This window comes from Anser anser (assembly GCF_964211835.1).
Source record: "Anser anser genome assembly, chromosome: 3".
Taxonomy (NCBI): Eukaryota; Metazoa; Chordata; class Aves; order Anseriformes; family Anatidae; genus Anser; species Anser anser.
This window is the reverse complement of record NC_139722.1, coordinates 32,347,265-32,365,433: the sequence shown is the minus strand read 5'-3', so window position 1 is coordinate 32,365,433 and position 18,169 is coordinate 32,347,265. Positions and strand designations below refer to the sequence as shown.

The 18,169-nt window shown below is 36.4% G+C and overlaps 1 protein-coding gene across 47 annotated transcripts in view; it reads right to left on the bottom strand.

Moving 5' to 3' along the window:
* The window catches only part of RIMS1 (regulating synaptic membrane exocytosis 1), a 317,413-nt gene that overhangs the window by 69,763 nt on the left and 229,481 nt on the right, over nucleotides 1–18,169 (bottom strand). For 18 of the 47 annotated variants that reach the window (XM_083830826.1, XM_083830837.1, XM_083830848.1 and 15 more), the window contains 2 exons: nucleotides 15,528–15,557; nucleotides 5,267–5,379 (listed from right to left, as the gene is read on the bottom strand). The exons of 12 other annotated variants lie outside the window; for them this stretch is intronic. In XM_083830826.1, coding sequence (XP_083686952.1) covers nucleotides 5,267–5,379; nucleotides 15,528–15,557 — 143 coding nt within the window. Of the gene's footprint in view, nucleotides 1–5,266; nucleotides 5,380–7,265; nucleotides 7,347–14,832; nucleotides 14,917–15,527; nucleotides 15,558–16,547; nucleotides 16,718–18,169 lie in introns of those variants that run through there. 17 more of the 47 variants (XM_083830859.1, XM_083830827.1, XM_083830828.1 and 14 more) reach the window with 6 other exon arrangements.

Below are 18,169 nucleotides of genomic sequence, written 5' to 3'. Positions count from 1 at the left end.
GCTGCTTCTGCATAAGCAATAGGTGAAAAAAGGGGTATGATGAACTGCAGACGTGTTGACACCAGTGAAAAGAGCACAGACAAATAAAAAGTGTACTTCGTGGATACTTATAAAAAAGACGGAGAGTGACTTTTTGCTCAGTCAGATGACAGGACAAGGGGGAATGGTTTTAAACTAAAAGAAGGGATATTTAGATTAGATGTTAGGAGGAAATTCTTCACTCGGAGGATGGTGAGGCACTGGCACAGGTTGCCCAGAGAGGTTGTGGTGCCCCATCCCTGGAGGTGTTCAAGACCAGATTGCCCAGGGCCTCATCCAACCCGATCTAGTGGGAGGTGTCCCTGCTCACAGCATGGGGGTTGGAAGTAGGTGATCTTTAAGGTCCCTTCCAACCCAAACCATTCTGTGTTTCCATTCTATGATGGAATCACAGTTTTCACGGTTCCTTAATGACTAACAGCATTAGCAATTTTACTGATTATAAGGCATTAGAGAAGTAAGTTAATAATCCATTATATTATTTTCCATATTATTAAGATTTTATATTTCTAGATCTTTCACCTCAACCTGTGGTGAATGGAATAGTTCAGAGCTTTGAAACTGAAGAAGTGCCCTCTCCTTTACAGAAAAAGCCTCAGGTGACTAATCTCTGAAAATACGTGCCTCATTATGTGCTTTGAATAATAGAATTAAATAAGAAAATGAAATGGGGATTAAAATGAGGAAATTAAAATGAGGAAAGAAATACAGACCAGAACCATTAAAGGCTAGGTTCACTGAGGGACTTACTCAAGTCTTGAGATCATAGCTGCCTTTGAGTCACCTTACTCTAACAAGGAATTTTGTCAGGAAACACTGAATTATGGCACAAAGCACCTTGAGTTTTATGACTATTGGCACAGGGTTCCTCCAAACGCTGCTGGGATTCAGTGCCTGGCACCTTGGCCCTGTTTGTGACTCCTACCAGCACCTGTACAGCAAAAATGAGCAAGTCATCCAATGGAAAAGTTGTGGTGAAGCCCAGGAGTCAAATGAATGGATCTTACTGAATTTTGTGAAACCGTATCCATCTTGGAGTGACTGTAGTGTCAATATGATACACAGTAAATATTTTTCACTTGAATGTTGATGAAGGGAGATCAAAAGAAGATACCTATAACATCAACCTCCAAGAGGATTCCTTTCTATGCATAGCTCTAGGTGCCTTGCCCAGCATCATATAAACTTTGGTAGTCAGTATCCTATCATCCTGTCTCCTATACAGCCTACCCTTGTAGACTTTAACTATCAAGTTAAATCCAGAGTGCTAGTAACCTAATGCCATGACTACACTTCCTTTTTATGCTAAATGCTTTCCAGTCAATCACATACAGAGTTAACTGAGTTGGTAGTGCATCTAAATATAGAATGCTGTCCTTTTAAGTAGGCACTACAGTGCTTTGATCAGTGACTCTCTTGAATAAACAGATCTTCTTAAAAAAAAATAAAAAATGTGTTGCACATTCTCTGGAAAGCTGGAACAGCTGTAGCATGGTATTTGTGTTCTGTGTGTGGCATTTGTAATGAAAACTTACTGACTTTTTAATTAAGAGCATAATTAAGATATTCTGTCATTTACATCTGTGCAAATGCAGAATTATACCACCAAAGTGTTTTGATTCTCCCAAACACTTAAACAGCAAATATATATAACAGTGATAGTAGCCACTACACCCTTACCAATCAATATACAAGGAAGGAAGGAAAACGGATATTTAAAGTCCTTCTTTAAACCCTTTTGCCAAATCCAGAGTTGTTTGTTTGTTTGTTTTTCCACTTGGCTTTTTAGGGTGTAAGAGTTTTAGATGAATTATGGAGTTCTTTCACTGAAACTGAAGGAAATAAGGATGTGAGGTCTTTGAGGATCTTAAAACAATTAGAGTACAAGAAACATCAAGACCTATACACATGCTGCACAGCAGTTAACTTTTTCAAAATCCATTAACAGATGTTTAAAACCCGAATGTTTAAAAATGTTTACTCACTAACTGCACCATGTATGCTTGAAAAACTAGTCCGTGGCTACTGAGACTACAAATATTAAGAAACTGAGTGGGATAAATTACAAAAATGGAAGAAATGAACCAGATAGATTGGAAATTGTGAAGGCCATGGGGAAACCTCCTGGGAAAAAATATTTTTTTTTCAGTACAAGAGGAAACAAATTTAAATTTAAGAAATTAATTTTTTACACATGTAATTCACTATTGCAAGGAAGATCCAGTCCTTACAGAAGAAAAAATTTTGAAAGTTTTGAAGAAGTTTGGGTGTAATATACCATGCATATATGCAAATGCTAAAATAGAGGAAGGATTGAATCCATGTGAGCCAATTGCTCTGAAAAGCTGAAGAGAATATATTCTCAGTGTATAACAGTGTAATTTCTCTAAGATATATAAATATATATTTTCTGAAGAAATAGGCAAAGGGATGAAAAAAGGGGGGAAAGAAAGGGAGGAAAGAAAGAAGTATTTATTTTAAAGAGGAACAAATTCTGCTTTATTTAACAGCTACTTAATATTTCTTTCTCAGTATTCTAAAATGTCTGTTAGACCACTGAACAATTTTTCTTCTTAAATTAAAGTAAGTCTTGCTCCTGCAAAGACTTTTCACCGATTTTGGCACCAGAAATTAGATATAGCCTTAAGTACTTTCACTCATTATCTTTACTGCATCACCTGCCATGACTTAACCACATTTTCATTAGAACTGTCTCATCTTCATCTGTCTGGTCTATTTTTCTTGATTCCTTCAACATCTTCTGAGGATAAAGAAAGATAGCAGCACTAGGCTTGCTTTAACAACATATTCATCAAAGTGACTACTATCACCATAGCAATATGAAGCAAACAGCTACATCACTGAATATAGTACAGAGTGTTAGAATGTGCTAATATAATTTGTTCTCAGCAGTTAACAATTTATTATAGATTGGCTCATTGTACTACAAAAGATGATGTAGAAAATACATAAGAAGTTAAAGATTTTTGTATTTAAAGTCCAAAAAAAGTAACTCATTCTCTTTAATACTTTTTTAGCATGGAAAGGAGCACATATCTGTCAGAACACAATGTACCACCAAAATACTTTTCTTATAACAGTGGACAGAGAATTTGCTTCCTCAAAGTTTTAGTCATAGATTTAAATAAAAAAATATTTCAGAGTTCTTTCCATCTAGTACCCATCATGCTGAAATTTCAATTTTGATTTCATTTCCACATACATTTAAAAACTAAAAGTTAATAACAGAAACTGCTAGACGCAGAAAGACAAGTGAAATTGGTAAAATTGCAGTTTGATGTTTTCCAACCATTTAACCAAACATCAGATTTACATTAGTCTTAGTCAGAGAAGTATATTGAGGAACAAAAACAATATTTATGATGAGCATAAATAATATTTACGATAAATACTAAAAAGAGTCAGGATTTAAAAAAAGTATCTCATAGTGGAAAAATATGAAATTTGAACCAATCCGTAAGCACAAAAAATCCAAATCAGAAATCTGGCCTTTTATTTAGGAAATACCCTAATTACTATGCAAACTCTGGCTTCTGACCAGTATCACAGAATGGTCAAGGTTGAAGGGACTTCTGGAAGTCATCTGGTCCAACCCCCCTAGCTCAAGCAGGGCCACCTAGAGGAGGCTGCCCATCTCAATTTTTTGTGTGGAATTAATACCTGGCAATTTGGTAATTGAGGACTTACAGCCTATTTCTCTTCCCTTTGAGAATTTTTTTATTTATTTAAGTCGTATGTTCACAGTGAGGTGGTCTCAAAGAAAGAAACATCCTCATTAAAATTGTCTCCATATTTAAGTGTAACAAGACCTTCAACATTTTTTTCAAATCTGTTAGATGGTACAAGGTAGATGCCTAACTGCCTACCACCCATTCCTAAGTGAATTTCTGATTTTTCTGTACTGCTGAGTACCTTGCATTACCCATTATTTCAACTTGGGCCTCCAGGAGCATCAAGTCTGTGAAACAAAGAGAAGTGGTACTGAAGGGGAAAGGACAAAAAGCCTGGTTCTGCACTACTAATAAATGCCAGGAGCATCCTGATGTCCTCAGCTGTTGAGTGACAGACAGTTTGATGTTTTCTGTGTGGCACTGGTTCACAAATGGAAAGATCATCTCTTTTAAAATGTAATACAAGTAATGTAATACAAGTTTTTAGCTCTTACTGATATGAAGAGCTTCACGGAAATGTGTCTCTTTAGGCACAAAAGTCTAAATTTATAAAAGCTGTAATTTTCTTCCAACTGCTACTATTCTGAGACCTTATTTTTAATTCATAGTTGAACATGTCCTTGAAGTTTTTGCATTCGAACTTTTACATTCACAGTGCCATCCCGTGGTGGCTCGTTGTAAACACCCCACGATGTTGTAGGCCTCCACGGCAGTGGGAGAAGAGCACTGCAGGAACGCTTCCCTCACAACCACCTGACGGCTGGTTTTGGTTTTGCTCTTAGACTACATAAAAGAAGTGCTGCATCTCTAAAAAGGAAACAAAATCTAAGCAAACATTGCCCATGCACATTACTCCTGCAGATGTTCCCCCTTTCTTAGGCTTCACAGAGCAAAATGAGATTAGCCTGTCACAGCTCCGGCCCCCCACAGCTTGACTTGTGAGAGACAGCACAGATCTCTGAGATCTTTAGCAGATTGCTTAGAGGTTTACATGGTTTTAAACTTACAAGGCTGGGGGATATCATTTCAGCATTATCAAGAAAAAAATGTATGTTATCTCTTCATTCATGTAATTTCATATCCACAACTATCAAAGGAAGTGCTTACATTATTATTAGAAAACAAGATCAATGTAACCGGGACATATTTCCAGAAAGGAAATACTTTATCTATGACATTATTAAGATGCAAAAATATTACATTACAATGTCATATGGCCTTTTTCAGCCTCCATGGATTTGCAGGCCTGAGGTTTCCAAACCTCAAGGTGACATAGCTTTGTTTAACAGGATCTTTCTTCCTTGAACTGTTTTTCATGTGTTCTGCTTTTCACATATTCATTTTAGGTGACATCAAAGACTAAGTCTAAAGCACGTCAAATGGGGGTGAAAATGATGTTACAAAGCTATTATGTGAAGACACCTCTGTCAGGCTTTATAACACAATGTTCTTGAGGGTGATATAATATTTTAAATAAACATGTTTATGCCTTCAATTTTCAAGTCAAAGTATCATTTGAATACTGCTAACTTTACCTTGGTATATTGCTCACGCTCATGTTCTTGACTAGAACCAGACCCTGATGTCTGATTATAACGGTGCACTTTCATTTTCATCTGTCTCGTTCGCTCCTCCACTACTAAGCTTGCTGCAAAAACACATAATGAAAATCAATTAAAAAGAGAGAAAAAACTTTTGGAAAAAAAAAAAAATGGTTTAGCAACAATTTTAACTTATTTCCATCTCAACAAAACAAAGAAATGTACAAACATGTAGAGCAAGCAGGGTGTAAACACATCACAAAGGAACACTAATGTCAAGAAATCAACCACTTCCATTGCCAGGAGTTTCTACCTGAAAATGGGCAGACATCCCAGTTTTCTATACATTATCAAGGTGGTGCAACAGTTACGGAAAGACTGAAAGAATTTAGGTGGTAGGCTGAATTATAAACCTGTTAATCATTCTAGATGCAGAGGGCATAAATCTATGACCACCTAACCATGTATATACTTAACTGTAGAAAATAACTACAGTAGCATTCTGAGAGTTAATGCATTAAACAGGTATTAAAATTTACTTTGAAAGTAATTAAGTCCTATTACTGTATTAAAACATAACTGCTCACCGTACCTAAACATTATTTTAAGAGATAATCTCTCCATTCAACCTGTCACAGTAAAAATACAATAAATTTTCTAGTTCTTTTTTTTTAACAAAAAGTCCTTTAAAAATGCTACTTTATTCTCTAATGCTTATTTCTATTTCAAAGAAATTGTATTGTATCTTCTTGTATTTTAAATTCCCCTGTGATAACGTTTCTTTTAAAAATTAATCTTAAACCTTCAAGAAGTTTTGATGTTATAAACAGCATCTTCTTCAATTTGAAGAAGTTATAACAATTAACATTGGCTGTGCTTGCCACAGGAAGATGCCTTTGCACTAAAGGAAAGATTGGTGTGAAAGCACTTGGGCAAAAGCTTCCTTAAAGTAAGTTAACCTTTGTGGTAGTGCATAATTTTCAGAGGGAACAGCATATTCTGCCATTCTTAAACTTGGTGGCACTACAAATGCAAAGGAATACCAATAAAACCAAAACCTTGAAAACTGGCATTTCATAACAGTTCTAGAACTAGACACAAATATTCACCAGTCACTATTCTAATTTACTGGAGCACTCAGTATGTTCATAGGTTTTCACATAGGTTTTTATAACATCCGAGAAGAACGACTTCTTTTAGCTGGAATTTTTTGTGTGGTCATAAATTCAAAATGGGTGTTTTATTTGGGAAAACTCCTGCAAAATCTTTTTTTCTGCTTTTAGGTCAATCATGGACCTACATGATTCTCTCCAAAGATTAGTTTTAAAAGTCAAGATTTTTGTAAACAGCCCCTCCCAGACCAGTGACAGGAGACAGACACCGATTTAAAAGCTGCACGGAACTGATTTTCAATCACAAAACACAAAATTTTAACTTAGGGGAAAACAGGCACGCTATCATGATGTTTACAGATCTGGATTATGAATCAAGAGGTACCAAAGTTACCCCATGTGGGTTTTATGCTGCTAGTTGTGTGATTCTTTACACATCTACTTATTATTTTGTGCTTTGCAAGCACAAATACACACAAAAAGAAAGCGGTGTCCTCAGTGTCGGATATTTTAAACTGTGTGCTCTTGCACAAATCACAATTGTGCACGCACATACCACCCATAATGTGTTTGTGGAAATCATGGATTATCTGTGCACTGGTTGGATATGAAAAAATATACAAAGATATCACGCTGTGAAAAATATGTTGTTTTCATGTCCTCCTTCCACGTTTCATATTTAAAAATAGGAAAATTAAGTACAGCAAATTTCATTCAAGTTCTGCTACAGCTACAAATTTAAGGCAAGAGATAAAATTATCACCATAATCTTCAACCTCCCACACTGCAGAGGGTCCAATCTAGGAAATTCTGCACATGCAGAATGTCACACTGGGCCCAGTGATTATTCCAGATGACTAATTATGTTGGTAAATGTGTACCTTAATTGCAATGAGTCCAGTTCCACCATCAGATATGCAGGCACAGCTCCAATTACTTCAATGGAAGTTGCATGGAGGTATCTGAAGGCAAAATTGAGCACTTTAGGTGAAATTTTTAAAGATGGCCTCTTATTTTATGGACAGATATGAAAGGATTAAGATACGTCAATTAGTGACTGAAGTCAAAAACTCAGATATCTTAATCCTATCATACATGCATGAAAGAGACTGAGGATATAAAAATCAGAGGGAATATTGAGACCCCTTTAAAAATTTAGCCCTATAGGTGTATTGTGCACAGGTTACTCTAAAAATAACCCTTTCACTGTGTGACTGGTGCTTCACCCTGTTAACTGTATATTATACTAAAAAATTTATACGGAAAAGTGTTAATCTGTATTATTTACGATACCTGAAAAAGAATATTCTATTATCTAAAGAGACCCTAGTCCAGTGAGTATGCACAAAAACTACTACAGTCAAGATTGAGTAAACTGTCAACCTTGACTTAGTAATTCTTGATTTTACTTGTGTTTAAATCCTTAACCACACACATATGTTTTCCATTACTGGATATCATTATATAAAGTAACATGAGAACAATTGATGAGGACTGTAAAATTAATCTAAATATTCTAAGAGAGAAATTTAGTTTTGTGCATGGAGCAAAATGTGCCATTAGCAAAAAACATTCAGACTTACTTCTAAGCAAGCAATTGGGTGAAATGAAAGTCTGCTCTAGAAAATACAACTTTCCAGCTTTGCTCACCATGCACGTCTGAGCGTACGCTATACCTAGTTCTGATGGAAAATTTTGTCTGCCTGAAAAGTAGACTGGTCTACTCTTTACATGCTAATTACAAGAAGCAGAAAAAAAAAATCTAACACAGTAGCAAAACCACATGAGCAGAAGCTGTAACAACCATAAGTGACATCACCATACAATCACAGTACTTTCTTGGAACACAGCTGGTTACCACAGGTAATGAAAATTTGACATAAAACAATACTACAAGAACTTAACCTGTCTCTGAAAAAAATACGGATCTGTTTTCTTTTAGAACATCAGTATTTACAAAATGCTTTTCCTGGAACTCTTGAGAGGTAGGACTACACCGTAAGTACATATTGAAGCACTGTAATCCCCAAACCTCTAAATTTTGCTGTGGCCATATAATTCTAAATATGAAGATTTACCACAAGCATCTCCAATTAGTGGTACAGCTACCACCAATGTCAGTTGTGTCAACACATCACTGGTTTTGGTGTCAGAAGTCACTTTGAAGAGCTATCACCCTTGTTGCTTTAAGAGCTGTTGACTCAGATCTGAGATCAATCAGTAAAAGAAGTACTGAAAACAGAAAGATCATGAAGTGGACTGCTTAAATAAGTGGTGGAAGTTTAGAACCAAGGAGTTTAAGGGGTTTTCTTATGTACGCCTTGTGAAGCTTGTACAACAATAATGTACATAAACAATCAAGCCATGCAGGAGAGAAAAGACAGACATACAAATGGAATCAAAATAGTATTCTTCAACCCCATTAATATATTTAGAAACCATTCTGATTCCTGTAATGCCAAGAGTACTGGGTCTGGCTGGGATGGAGGTAATTTTCTTAACAGCAGCCCATACAGTGCTGTGTTTCACATCTGTGTCACTCCAATGTTTTAGATATTATTGTGCAGTGCTTTCACAGCATCAAAGGCTTCTCTGTTTCTCATCCTGTCCCCCAGCAACTAGGCTGGGGGTGGGAAGCGACCAGGGGGAGACACAACAAGGACTGCTGACCCCAACTCACCAAAGGAGGTTAAATGACCATGCCATTTAACGCCATGGTCAGCAATAATACTGTCTTTCCAAGGTAGCCATTCCATGGAGATGAGCTGGGCATTAGTCTGCTGGTGGGATGTGGTGAGCAATTGCTTTTGCATCATTTGGCAGTTTGCTTTTTTTCCTTTTTTTAATTTTTTTTTTAATTTTTTTTTTTCCTTTCACTTATTAAACTGTCTATAACTCAGCCCACAAGTTTTTACACACTTTTGTTCTTCCAGTTCTCTCACAGCAATTCCATCCAGCTGTGGAGGAGGCTGGGAGCAAACAGACTGTGGGTACTTACTTGCTGGCTGGGGTCAACCCAGCAAGCTACCAAGAATTAACTGCCCAGTGTAGTTCTGAATGGTTTTCCATCAAACAGACATAAGTTCCCATAGTTATCACTTAGTTTATTATTCAACTCGCTAAGTCCCATCTGCCTTCCACTGTAAATGGGATTCAGAGCAAAAAGATATGATCTCACAAAGATTAAGACCATCTCCTATCCTAGAGGCCTACCAGCTCTACCTGGGTCTTTTCCTCAGATGTCATTCAAGAAACATCCTTTTGAAGACTGTGCACCCTGTACTTCATGTATTCATTGTACATGTGCAATTCATGTACACCTGTAATTCATGACACATCTTGAAGGATTCTGTTATATGCTGCAAGTACAACTAACATCTAGATTTCTAATCTTTGCTGAGGCGATAATGGCATGAGAAAAAGAACAATTTAATGTGAGTACCTAATGGGAGAGGGCTTTTTTGTTAGTTTGTTTGTCTTTACTTATAATCTCACAAAAATTCTGCATGTATTTCTTGTGATAATAGAAGTTTTGATTAACATTAAAGGCAGTTCTTGGTACATGTTTCCATCATAGGGAAAGAAATTCTCTCTTTTTACTAAAAGCATATAAAATACATGCTGTATTTTGATTGTCTAAAATATGCAAATCCATACTATGTTACTAACAGGAGGTAAGAAATAAACAACTACAGTTCTTATTTTCAGCCTGCAAACTACCCTCCAAGAAAATAAATTTATGTATTCATTTTAAAGGAGATGGCCATCTCTTAATTTTTCCAAGAGATTATCTGTTTACTAAGAATTTATATCATAGAATGGCTTGGGTTGGAAGGGACCTTAAAGATCACCTACTTCCAACCCCCTTGCCATGGGCAGGGACACCTCCCACTTGCTCAAAGCCCCATCCAACCTGGCCTTGAACACTTCCAGGGAAGGGGCATCCACAGCGTCTCTGGGCAACCTGTGCCAGTGCCTCATGAACCTCAGAATAAAAACTTTCTTTCTTATATCTAATGGAAATCTACCCTCTTTCTAAATCTATATCTACCTTTTATTTTAAAACTATTTAGTTTAAAACCACTTTACTTTTAAACCATTACTCCTTGTCCTATCAATGAAGTTCCTGATAAAGAGTTCCTATCCAATATACTACATACTCCTTTTAATATGTCAGCACTGCGGTAAGGTTTATAGGATTACATCTGATAGCATCAAGTAGTTGACATCCCTCATCTCTATCTATGTCCTCAGAGAACTAGTATATATTTCAACCCCTATCTGGTGTTCAACCGATGATAGGTTACACCTAGCTAGAATACTAACCATTCAGAATATATGCTACCTTATGTAATATATGTACAGAATAGCAGAACCATAAGCAATATACTATACTAAAAATATGTTATGGCAGATAAAAAAAGTTTATTAGTTTTTTTCTCTCTTTTTTTTTTTTTTTTAGAAATATTACACCAAATTAGTAGATAGACAGAATGCCACATACGGCATATTTCTGCCATCCAAAGAATGTGAATTTAACAATGCACAAAATCTGACTTTAAAATAACTTCAACCTGCATTGGTATCAAAACCAGACTAAGACCAGTTTTATGAAAGTCAGTGAGCACTACCAAAGCTGCACTAGCAGTAGTGAGAAGTGCAAAAGAAACTCATCTTGAGTTTTTTAAATCCCCTCTTTAATGTTTGAAAGAAGGACTAAGCTATATATTATGTGCATAATTTCTTAAATGGCATAATGCCATTTAGTGCCCATCTACTAAACTGATCACTTAATGTATGAAACATGGGTTCATTTAAATAAGGACTGTACCCTAGGCAGCAATACTGAACTAGCATGGAGCTTGTCTTTTATAGCTCTCTAGTCTTTAATTTGCAAGTTTACACGTTTAGATATCCACCTCTTTCACATTACAATGATCATCAAAGACAGCCTAATTCTGCAGAATTTGAAAAACTTTGAGTCTTGACAATAAATAATATTTCAAAAGAACTCGTTCATACATTTGAAAAAAGGGATTATGATTATTTTAGCACTGGAACTACTTCCTGTGTAGCCATGTGACCATCTTGGATTCTTGACCATCACCAGATTCTAAGGAAAATCATCTTCCACCCAACACTGAACTACTGCCTGTGCTACACATGCATCTCCAGCAAAATGTCATGATTTTGGAAGTGGAGACCAGCTGCTTTGCAGCAAGTAATAATGCAAGAGAGAAGGCAAGGTAACATGAAGATAAACTTTCTCACTTCTTTATGGTTACAAAAAGAACACCAAATTCTTAAATGTCTTAAAGAGAAAGGGAATTTTAGGACATTGAAAAGAAAACACGGGGACTGGGAGATACTCAACTTAAGGTCAATAGATTCAGATATTTTAGGAAGACTGTAATTCCAAGCATCCTGTTGTTGAAGAAGATTAAGGGAGAAGTAATGAGAATTTTATAAAGTCCAGAAAACAGTCTTGCAGAAAGAGATTTAGGAAATGACTAAAAAGAAAGCAGATATGTGACTTGATGGGGGCTGTAATTATTTACGCATGGGAAGATTTCTAAGAGTAGAAGGCTCTTCAGTTGAACAGACACAGGTTCAATAATGTCCAGTAGTTAGGAAGAAGTTAAAGTCCAATAAGTAATATGACATGTTTAAAAAAACAAGTGGCTAAGCATAGGAACAAACTTTCATTGCTTGCAGTGATTAAGTGAAAATACCTTTCTAAAAGGTCATTCTTGCTAAAACCCAAATATGGGTTTAATGCCAGAACCACAGGTGACATTACCTGATCTGTGATTAAAGCTGATAACCACATTGGTCTTTTTAGAACTACAGAAAACCTACGGGTATCTTAGCATTGGCTGTACTAGTTCATGTAATGGTAACAGCTGCAACAAACACAGAATCCTCAGAATCACAGAATGGTTTGGGTTGGAAGGGACCTTAAAGACCATCTAGTTCCAACGCCCCTGCCCTTCCACAAGACCAGGTTGCTCAAAGCCCCATCCAGCCTGGCCTTGAACACTTCCAGGGATGATGCATCCACCTGCACTATTAATTGTTGGAGTAAGCTAAAAAATAAGAAGAAATTGGCATCAGTAGTTAAGATGTCTGTAACCCTTAACAGCTTTCTTTATGAAGCAAACTAAGTGAAACAGTCTAAAAGTCTTACATATTTGCTTATACAAATGCAGCTACTGAAAAGTAAGTTGAAATGAAAATTTATTTCATAAAAACTATTTTGTGGTAGCTTTCTAAGAGCACTGTTAACTCCCATCATATCTCTAAATGACCAGGAATTTTTTAAAAAATGGATTTCACTAGCTCTTTCAAGAAGCTGAGGTTCAGGACATCCAAAAGCACTACAACAAATACTGGATTGCTGGCAGCAACCAGAGGAATATATTGCTTATTGCCGGGACTACTAAGGTACAGATCTGCCAATTAGCAACGGAGATTGCTACTCTGCCCCCATGTGGTTTTCTCCCCATTTGTGTACAAGGAAACATCACATTTTGGCAGGGCAACAGGGAACTGCACTTACCCCAGAAGCCAACAGAGATCCAACATGTTCTCTCTCAGTCTACATATTCTTCACACTAAGATGAAAAGTTGAACAGTGACAAAGAGCTACAATGCAGTGCAGAGGCCTGTATGCCTTTCCACACTGAAAAGTCAGGAGTGCTGCCCTCCCTGTGCTGCTTAGACGTTCTGTGTTTGGAAACTGGGGAAAAAGAAGCAGTATCTGGACTGAGACAGTGAAAGGTAAAAGCTGGAGAAGAAACGGCAGAGGCAATATCCAGAGCAAAGGCAAGGGAATAAAGCAGCAGCAGGACTTGGATGGGAGAATTCCCCAGCGCAGCAGGTAAGGGAAGGGGAGAGGGGAAGGGAGCACTCATAGAAGAGAGGGAACTGATGCTGTTGGTGGACTAGGATGAAGCATTTCAGAAATAACAGAGAAGCTCTGAGTTATTTCTTCTCAGCCTTCAGGCTGGATTTTGCAATATTATGCACATAAGAAGTATCCCTGTGATAATTTTCAGGACTTTAAAAATCCACAGAAAGCTAAACTGGGAAATTAAAAACAAAACAAAAACAAACAAACAAAAAATACAAAATTTTGAAATCATGAGCAAATAGATGTTTTGAAATATAAGGTTAGTAACACTGAAAAATCAATTTGTTTTTAAGATAAAGAACTTGTTAACCCCTTCTCTAAATATGTGACTTTAAAAAGTATGTATCAGCTACACATTGTAGATAGTGAGGGAGATGTCCTGCAGCTCTTGTCCCTCTACCTGACTAGAAAGTATTGTGTCTTCTGTAAGCTTGTGTGCAGGGGTTTGTTCACACCTGTAGTATACTCGTTCCTTCACAGTTATGTCTTTTGCCATATAACATCCTGTAACCCCCCATCTCCATCTCCCATTCACCAACTCTCCTCTCTTATACTGTGCTGGGGAAAGTCAGAGGTGACTTACTAATGTAAGTCAGGTGAACTTCAGGTTATGCATGGCCCCCCAGAACTGCCACCACTCCACTTCCCCAGCAACTCATCTGCCCAACTTTTTTCTGCCTTTGGGCTGCATCTGCGGTCAGCCTTATGCTCCTGTGAGCCAGAGGAACCCAGGTGTCCAGAGATCCCACCACCTTCTAAACACTGCCAAAACTTGGGCCAAATCCATCCAAATCCTGTGGAAATGAGCTTTCACAAACCTCTTACAGGCATGTTCTAGTTTATCTGTATAAAATCAATTGTTTTAAACAGTAAAACATCCACTGCAGTCCAAATCACAGAGCAAGGTTTGTGAACTTGAAGAGTCACAAACAATAAACTGATATAATTAATTTGTATTGTTCTGTTTGAAAGAAATATAGATACTGAAGAAATCAAAAACGACAAATAAATTACAAAATTAACCATTCTTAACACTTTCTTAAGACATTTCACAGTACGTACTTAACACTGCAACATAATCTGCAATTGCTTATACTTAATTTAAATACTATTTATTTTTCACTTTATTTTTTACGTTATTGTGAAAACATATTCCCCATTATTGTCTTGGATGTTGGAGTTCATAGCTAGTAAAACAGCTGCTGTATTTTACCTAAGAAAGTATGAACACATGAGTGGGATCCATCCTTTCACAACGTAAAGTTGTAGTAGATATTCTGTTTCAAGTTGAATGCATAATTTGGCTTTGGCCCACCAAAGACTGTATTGAGATCAGAATTTCCCCAAATCTGGAGGACTCAAGTAGAATTTAGAAAAGGTTAATCTGTTGTATTAATGTTCATGCAGTATAGTATTTTGCTGTTAACATGAAAATGGGTTAAATTGTTCTTTTTTCTCTCCGAGGTTCATTCTGACTTTGAGATGACTGCTACTTTTGGAAAAAAAAATAAAAATGGGACTTCTCTGCAACATACCTTGGTGGGGATGTGACAGGCTGTATTTCTCACTTCATGGCACAGCCTTGTTTGCATTCACTGACTCACTGGTATCAGCACATGCTAGGGGGAATTCATAGGAGGTCAAAGCTACACCCGTGCAGATTGTCTGCCTGCCCGCAGAAACCTGCCCTACAACACCCCCAGCTTTCTGAGTGTCAAGGTCTTGTCATGCAAATAAAATACAGCTCATATTGAACTAACTTGTCTTCAGAATGTCTCTGCATAGGAAGGATAGTTTCTGGCCATCAGCACCTTCAACTGTTCCTAAGCCCCGACCTATGAAACATCCTTCACAGATGCAAAGAGCCATGGCTGCATCATCACAATTGTATTAGAACCAGCTGTTGTGCAGAGCTCAAGAAGAGCTTAGGTAAAATCTTAGTCTTTGGATGAACTTTAAATCAATCAAGCAGCTTCTGAGCCATGTAAAATGCTATGACTACTCCTGGTAAGTCTAGCATATCGCATTTGCATGGGAAAATTAGAAATCACAAGAGAAATGACTTTCAGATTCTAAAGAGGGATAACATAGCATACAGATACTTAAGAAACATCCTTTTCACCTGTTAAATACTGTTAAATAAATACTATATACTGACATGGAATATATTAAGAGAAAAGCCAGTATAAACAGTTGCCAAACATTTGTAAAAAATCACATAAATATTTACCTTTTGTGGAAGAGTTAAAATTCTCTTGTTCTTCAATGAATTAAATGCACGGAATGATGGGAACAGAAAAAGAAATCAGCAAATTTAAAGTTAGATAAAGAAATGTGTTACATGTGACAATGGCATGTACAGTAGGCAGTACTCCAACACATGTAAAAGTAATGTAGAAAATTAAAATGATAAACTATGACAAATAATAAAGCCTATGACTTTTTCTTTAAAATTAACAGGAACAATGAAGTTACTGAGATCCAGATTGTGGACTCTTTAAATATTCCACTAAAGCAGTATTGTCATACCCAAAGTTACAAATGACATAAAATCTTAAAATTGCTTTAAGTATCATTCTAACTCCTGAACCATGTAGCCTTGTTTTAGATTCTGAAGCCTTTTCTGTAATACTGAGTGTGACAAATTTATTTTCTGTTAACTGAAAACATAAAAGATTATGAGGCTTGAATTAATTTGCAAGAGTTAGCAATGCTGAGAGAAAAGTCTCCTGTGAGGGTAAAGATTCCACAAGCTGCCTCAAAATATGCAGTGTCACCTAAGAATTTCAAAATAAAACCAGAAATATGGAGACAAAACAAACAATGCTAAAAGACTAAAAGCTAAATTGAAATGACTTATTCTTTTTCTTTTGCCATTCACTGATGGATCTAAAAATCGTTTTAACTGCAAGGGTTTGATCTTATACCATTATTCAAGCCAGACTCTCACTGCAATAACATTTCAATGATCAAATACATATACAATGAATAGTTTTCTCTAGTTATATTTAAAGATCTTAATTAAATATAAAAAGATGTTTGTAACTCTAATCCATTATTTCACAACACACTGATTTTCCATATGAAATTCTGATTCTTTTTTGTTAAAAGGAACATTGGGCATGAAAACATTTCATTCCTGTACGTTGTAACTACCACTGAAGATTTGTACATATATTTATATACATATTATGCATATGCACTTTATAAAAATAAACCCCATTCATTACCAATAAGCCCCATTCATTACCAATATAGACTTCAGTGCAGCTTTCCTTCATGAAACAGCAGCACACACACACGCATGCACTTCAACCTGCATACAGGCTATGTACAAGGATTACGCAGCTTTTTCTGACATGGGCCAACATACAGCAACACTTAATGCTGGTCACAGCTTCATTTTTCTAAAGGTCACTGCGTAAGGCCTGTTGCTGTAAACAGGTGTCACTGAAAACATACAAACACACTAGTTCAGTTATGTTTACAGATACTCTTTATAAGTAAATAGGCTGCTGATTATCACAATCCTTACTGTCATTATATGACTTCGGAAACATGAAACCACATTGTAGAGACTACGAAAATGAAACCATGCTGTGAAGAGTCAAATAGAAGAATACACAGGGAGAAAGACCTGCTTTGGTTGAGTTAGCTCATTTTTATACTACAAGCCATCATCACACATTTAGCTTGTTGGTTCATAGACTTCAATAGTACATAACATGTCTTTTCTTCTTCACATGTAATATTTCTGAATATTATCCCTAGTACCATCTACTGTAGTGCAGAAAAATGCTATAGAGCTTCAGGCAGTATTCATGATTAACCGTTACGCAGAAGTGTAGAGGCCCACCCTATCCAAGTGAAAATTACTGTGAGGTTTGATAGTTGCTATGACAGAGAATGGACTAAGTATATATATCACAGAAATATGCTTTGTATAAAAGTATCATTTAAAAACCATGCAACAATGTTGTTGTATAAACAGCCGAAAAATAAAGTCAATGCAGAATTCCCGCCCCTCAACTTTCTTAAGTGATTTGCACAGTTCCACTCAAACATGATGCAAATAAGAAACACTGATGCAAATCTCTTACAGTTTGGCACAAGATGACATGGAGAGCACAGCATTGCCCTTATAACTTAGATTTTCACTGCTTTAGTCACTGAATCAAAATATCTTCGTTATTAGGTCATTTTATGAAATTGTCAGATAAAGCATAGAAATAAATAATGCTTGTTAAGTAGCATAAGTTAAGGTAATGACTACTGAATTGTGACTTTCAGAAAACACACAGAGACACACCTACGCCAGACTAACTTTCATATTCAAGAATCACAAGACCTTTAGTTGCAATAACAATCCACTGTGTCTTGCACTCTGGGAATTACTGCTGACAGGGTTGCAAAGGAAACACATATAGTCATACATTCCTTGAACATCATTGGGATTAAAATAAAGATCATGTAGTCCAAAAACCACAGGAGTATAGGCTCCTGTAACTGTAACTGCTTTAAAGAGTCTGTATGTACTGGAGTTGCTAAAAATATTATTAGTTAGAACCATTCCAAGTGAAAGTACCTAGCATGTTTTTAATTTTTTCCAAACTAGTCAAAGCAGCCTTTAGAACCACTAAGAAGCTTGGGTTTGTTGTTGTTATTGGTTTATTTGTTTTTGTGAGTGTGTGTAATTATGCTATTTTGAGGTTTTAAAGAAAAGATAATCCTTAGACTAGACTTTTTTCTCTACTTAAGATTTTTCTCTGCTCCTGATCAGTAGTACCAACCCCTTATCTCTAACAGAATGGAGACCATTATTTCGGTTTCTTCTGTAAGGCTTTCTTCTATGTGGTCTTTTATACAGTGGAA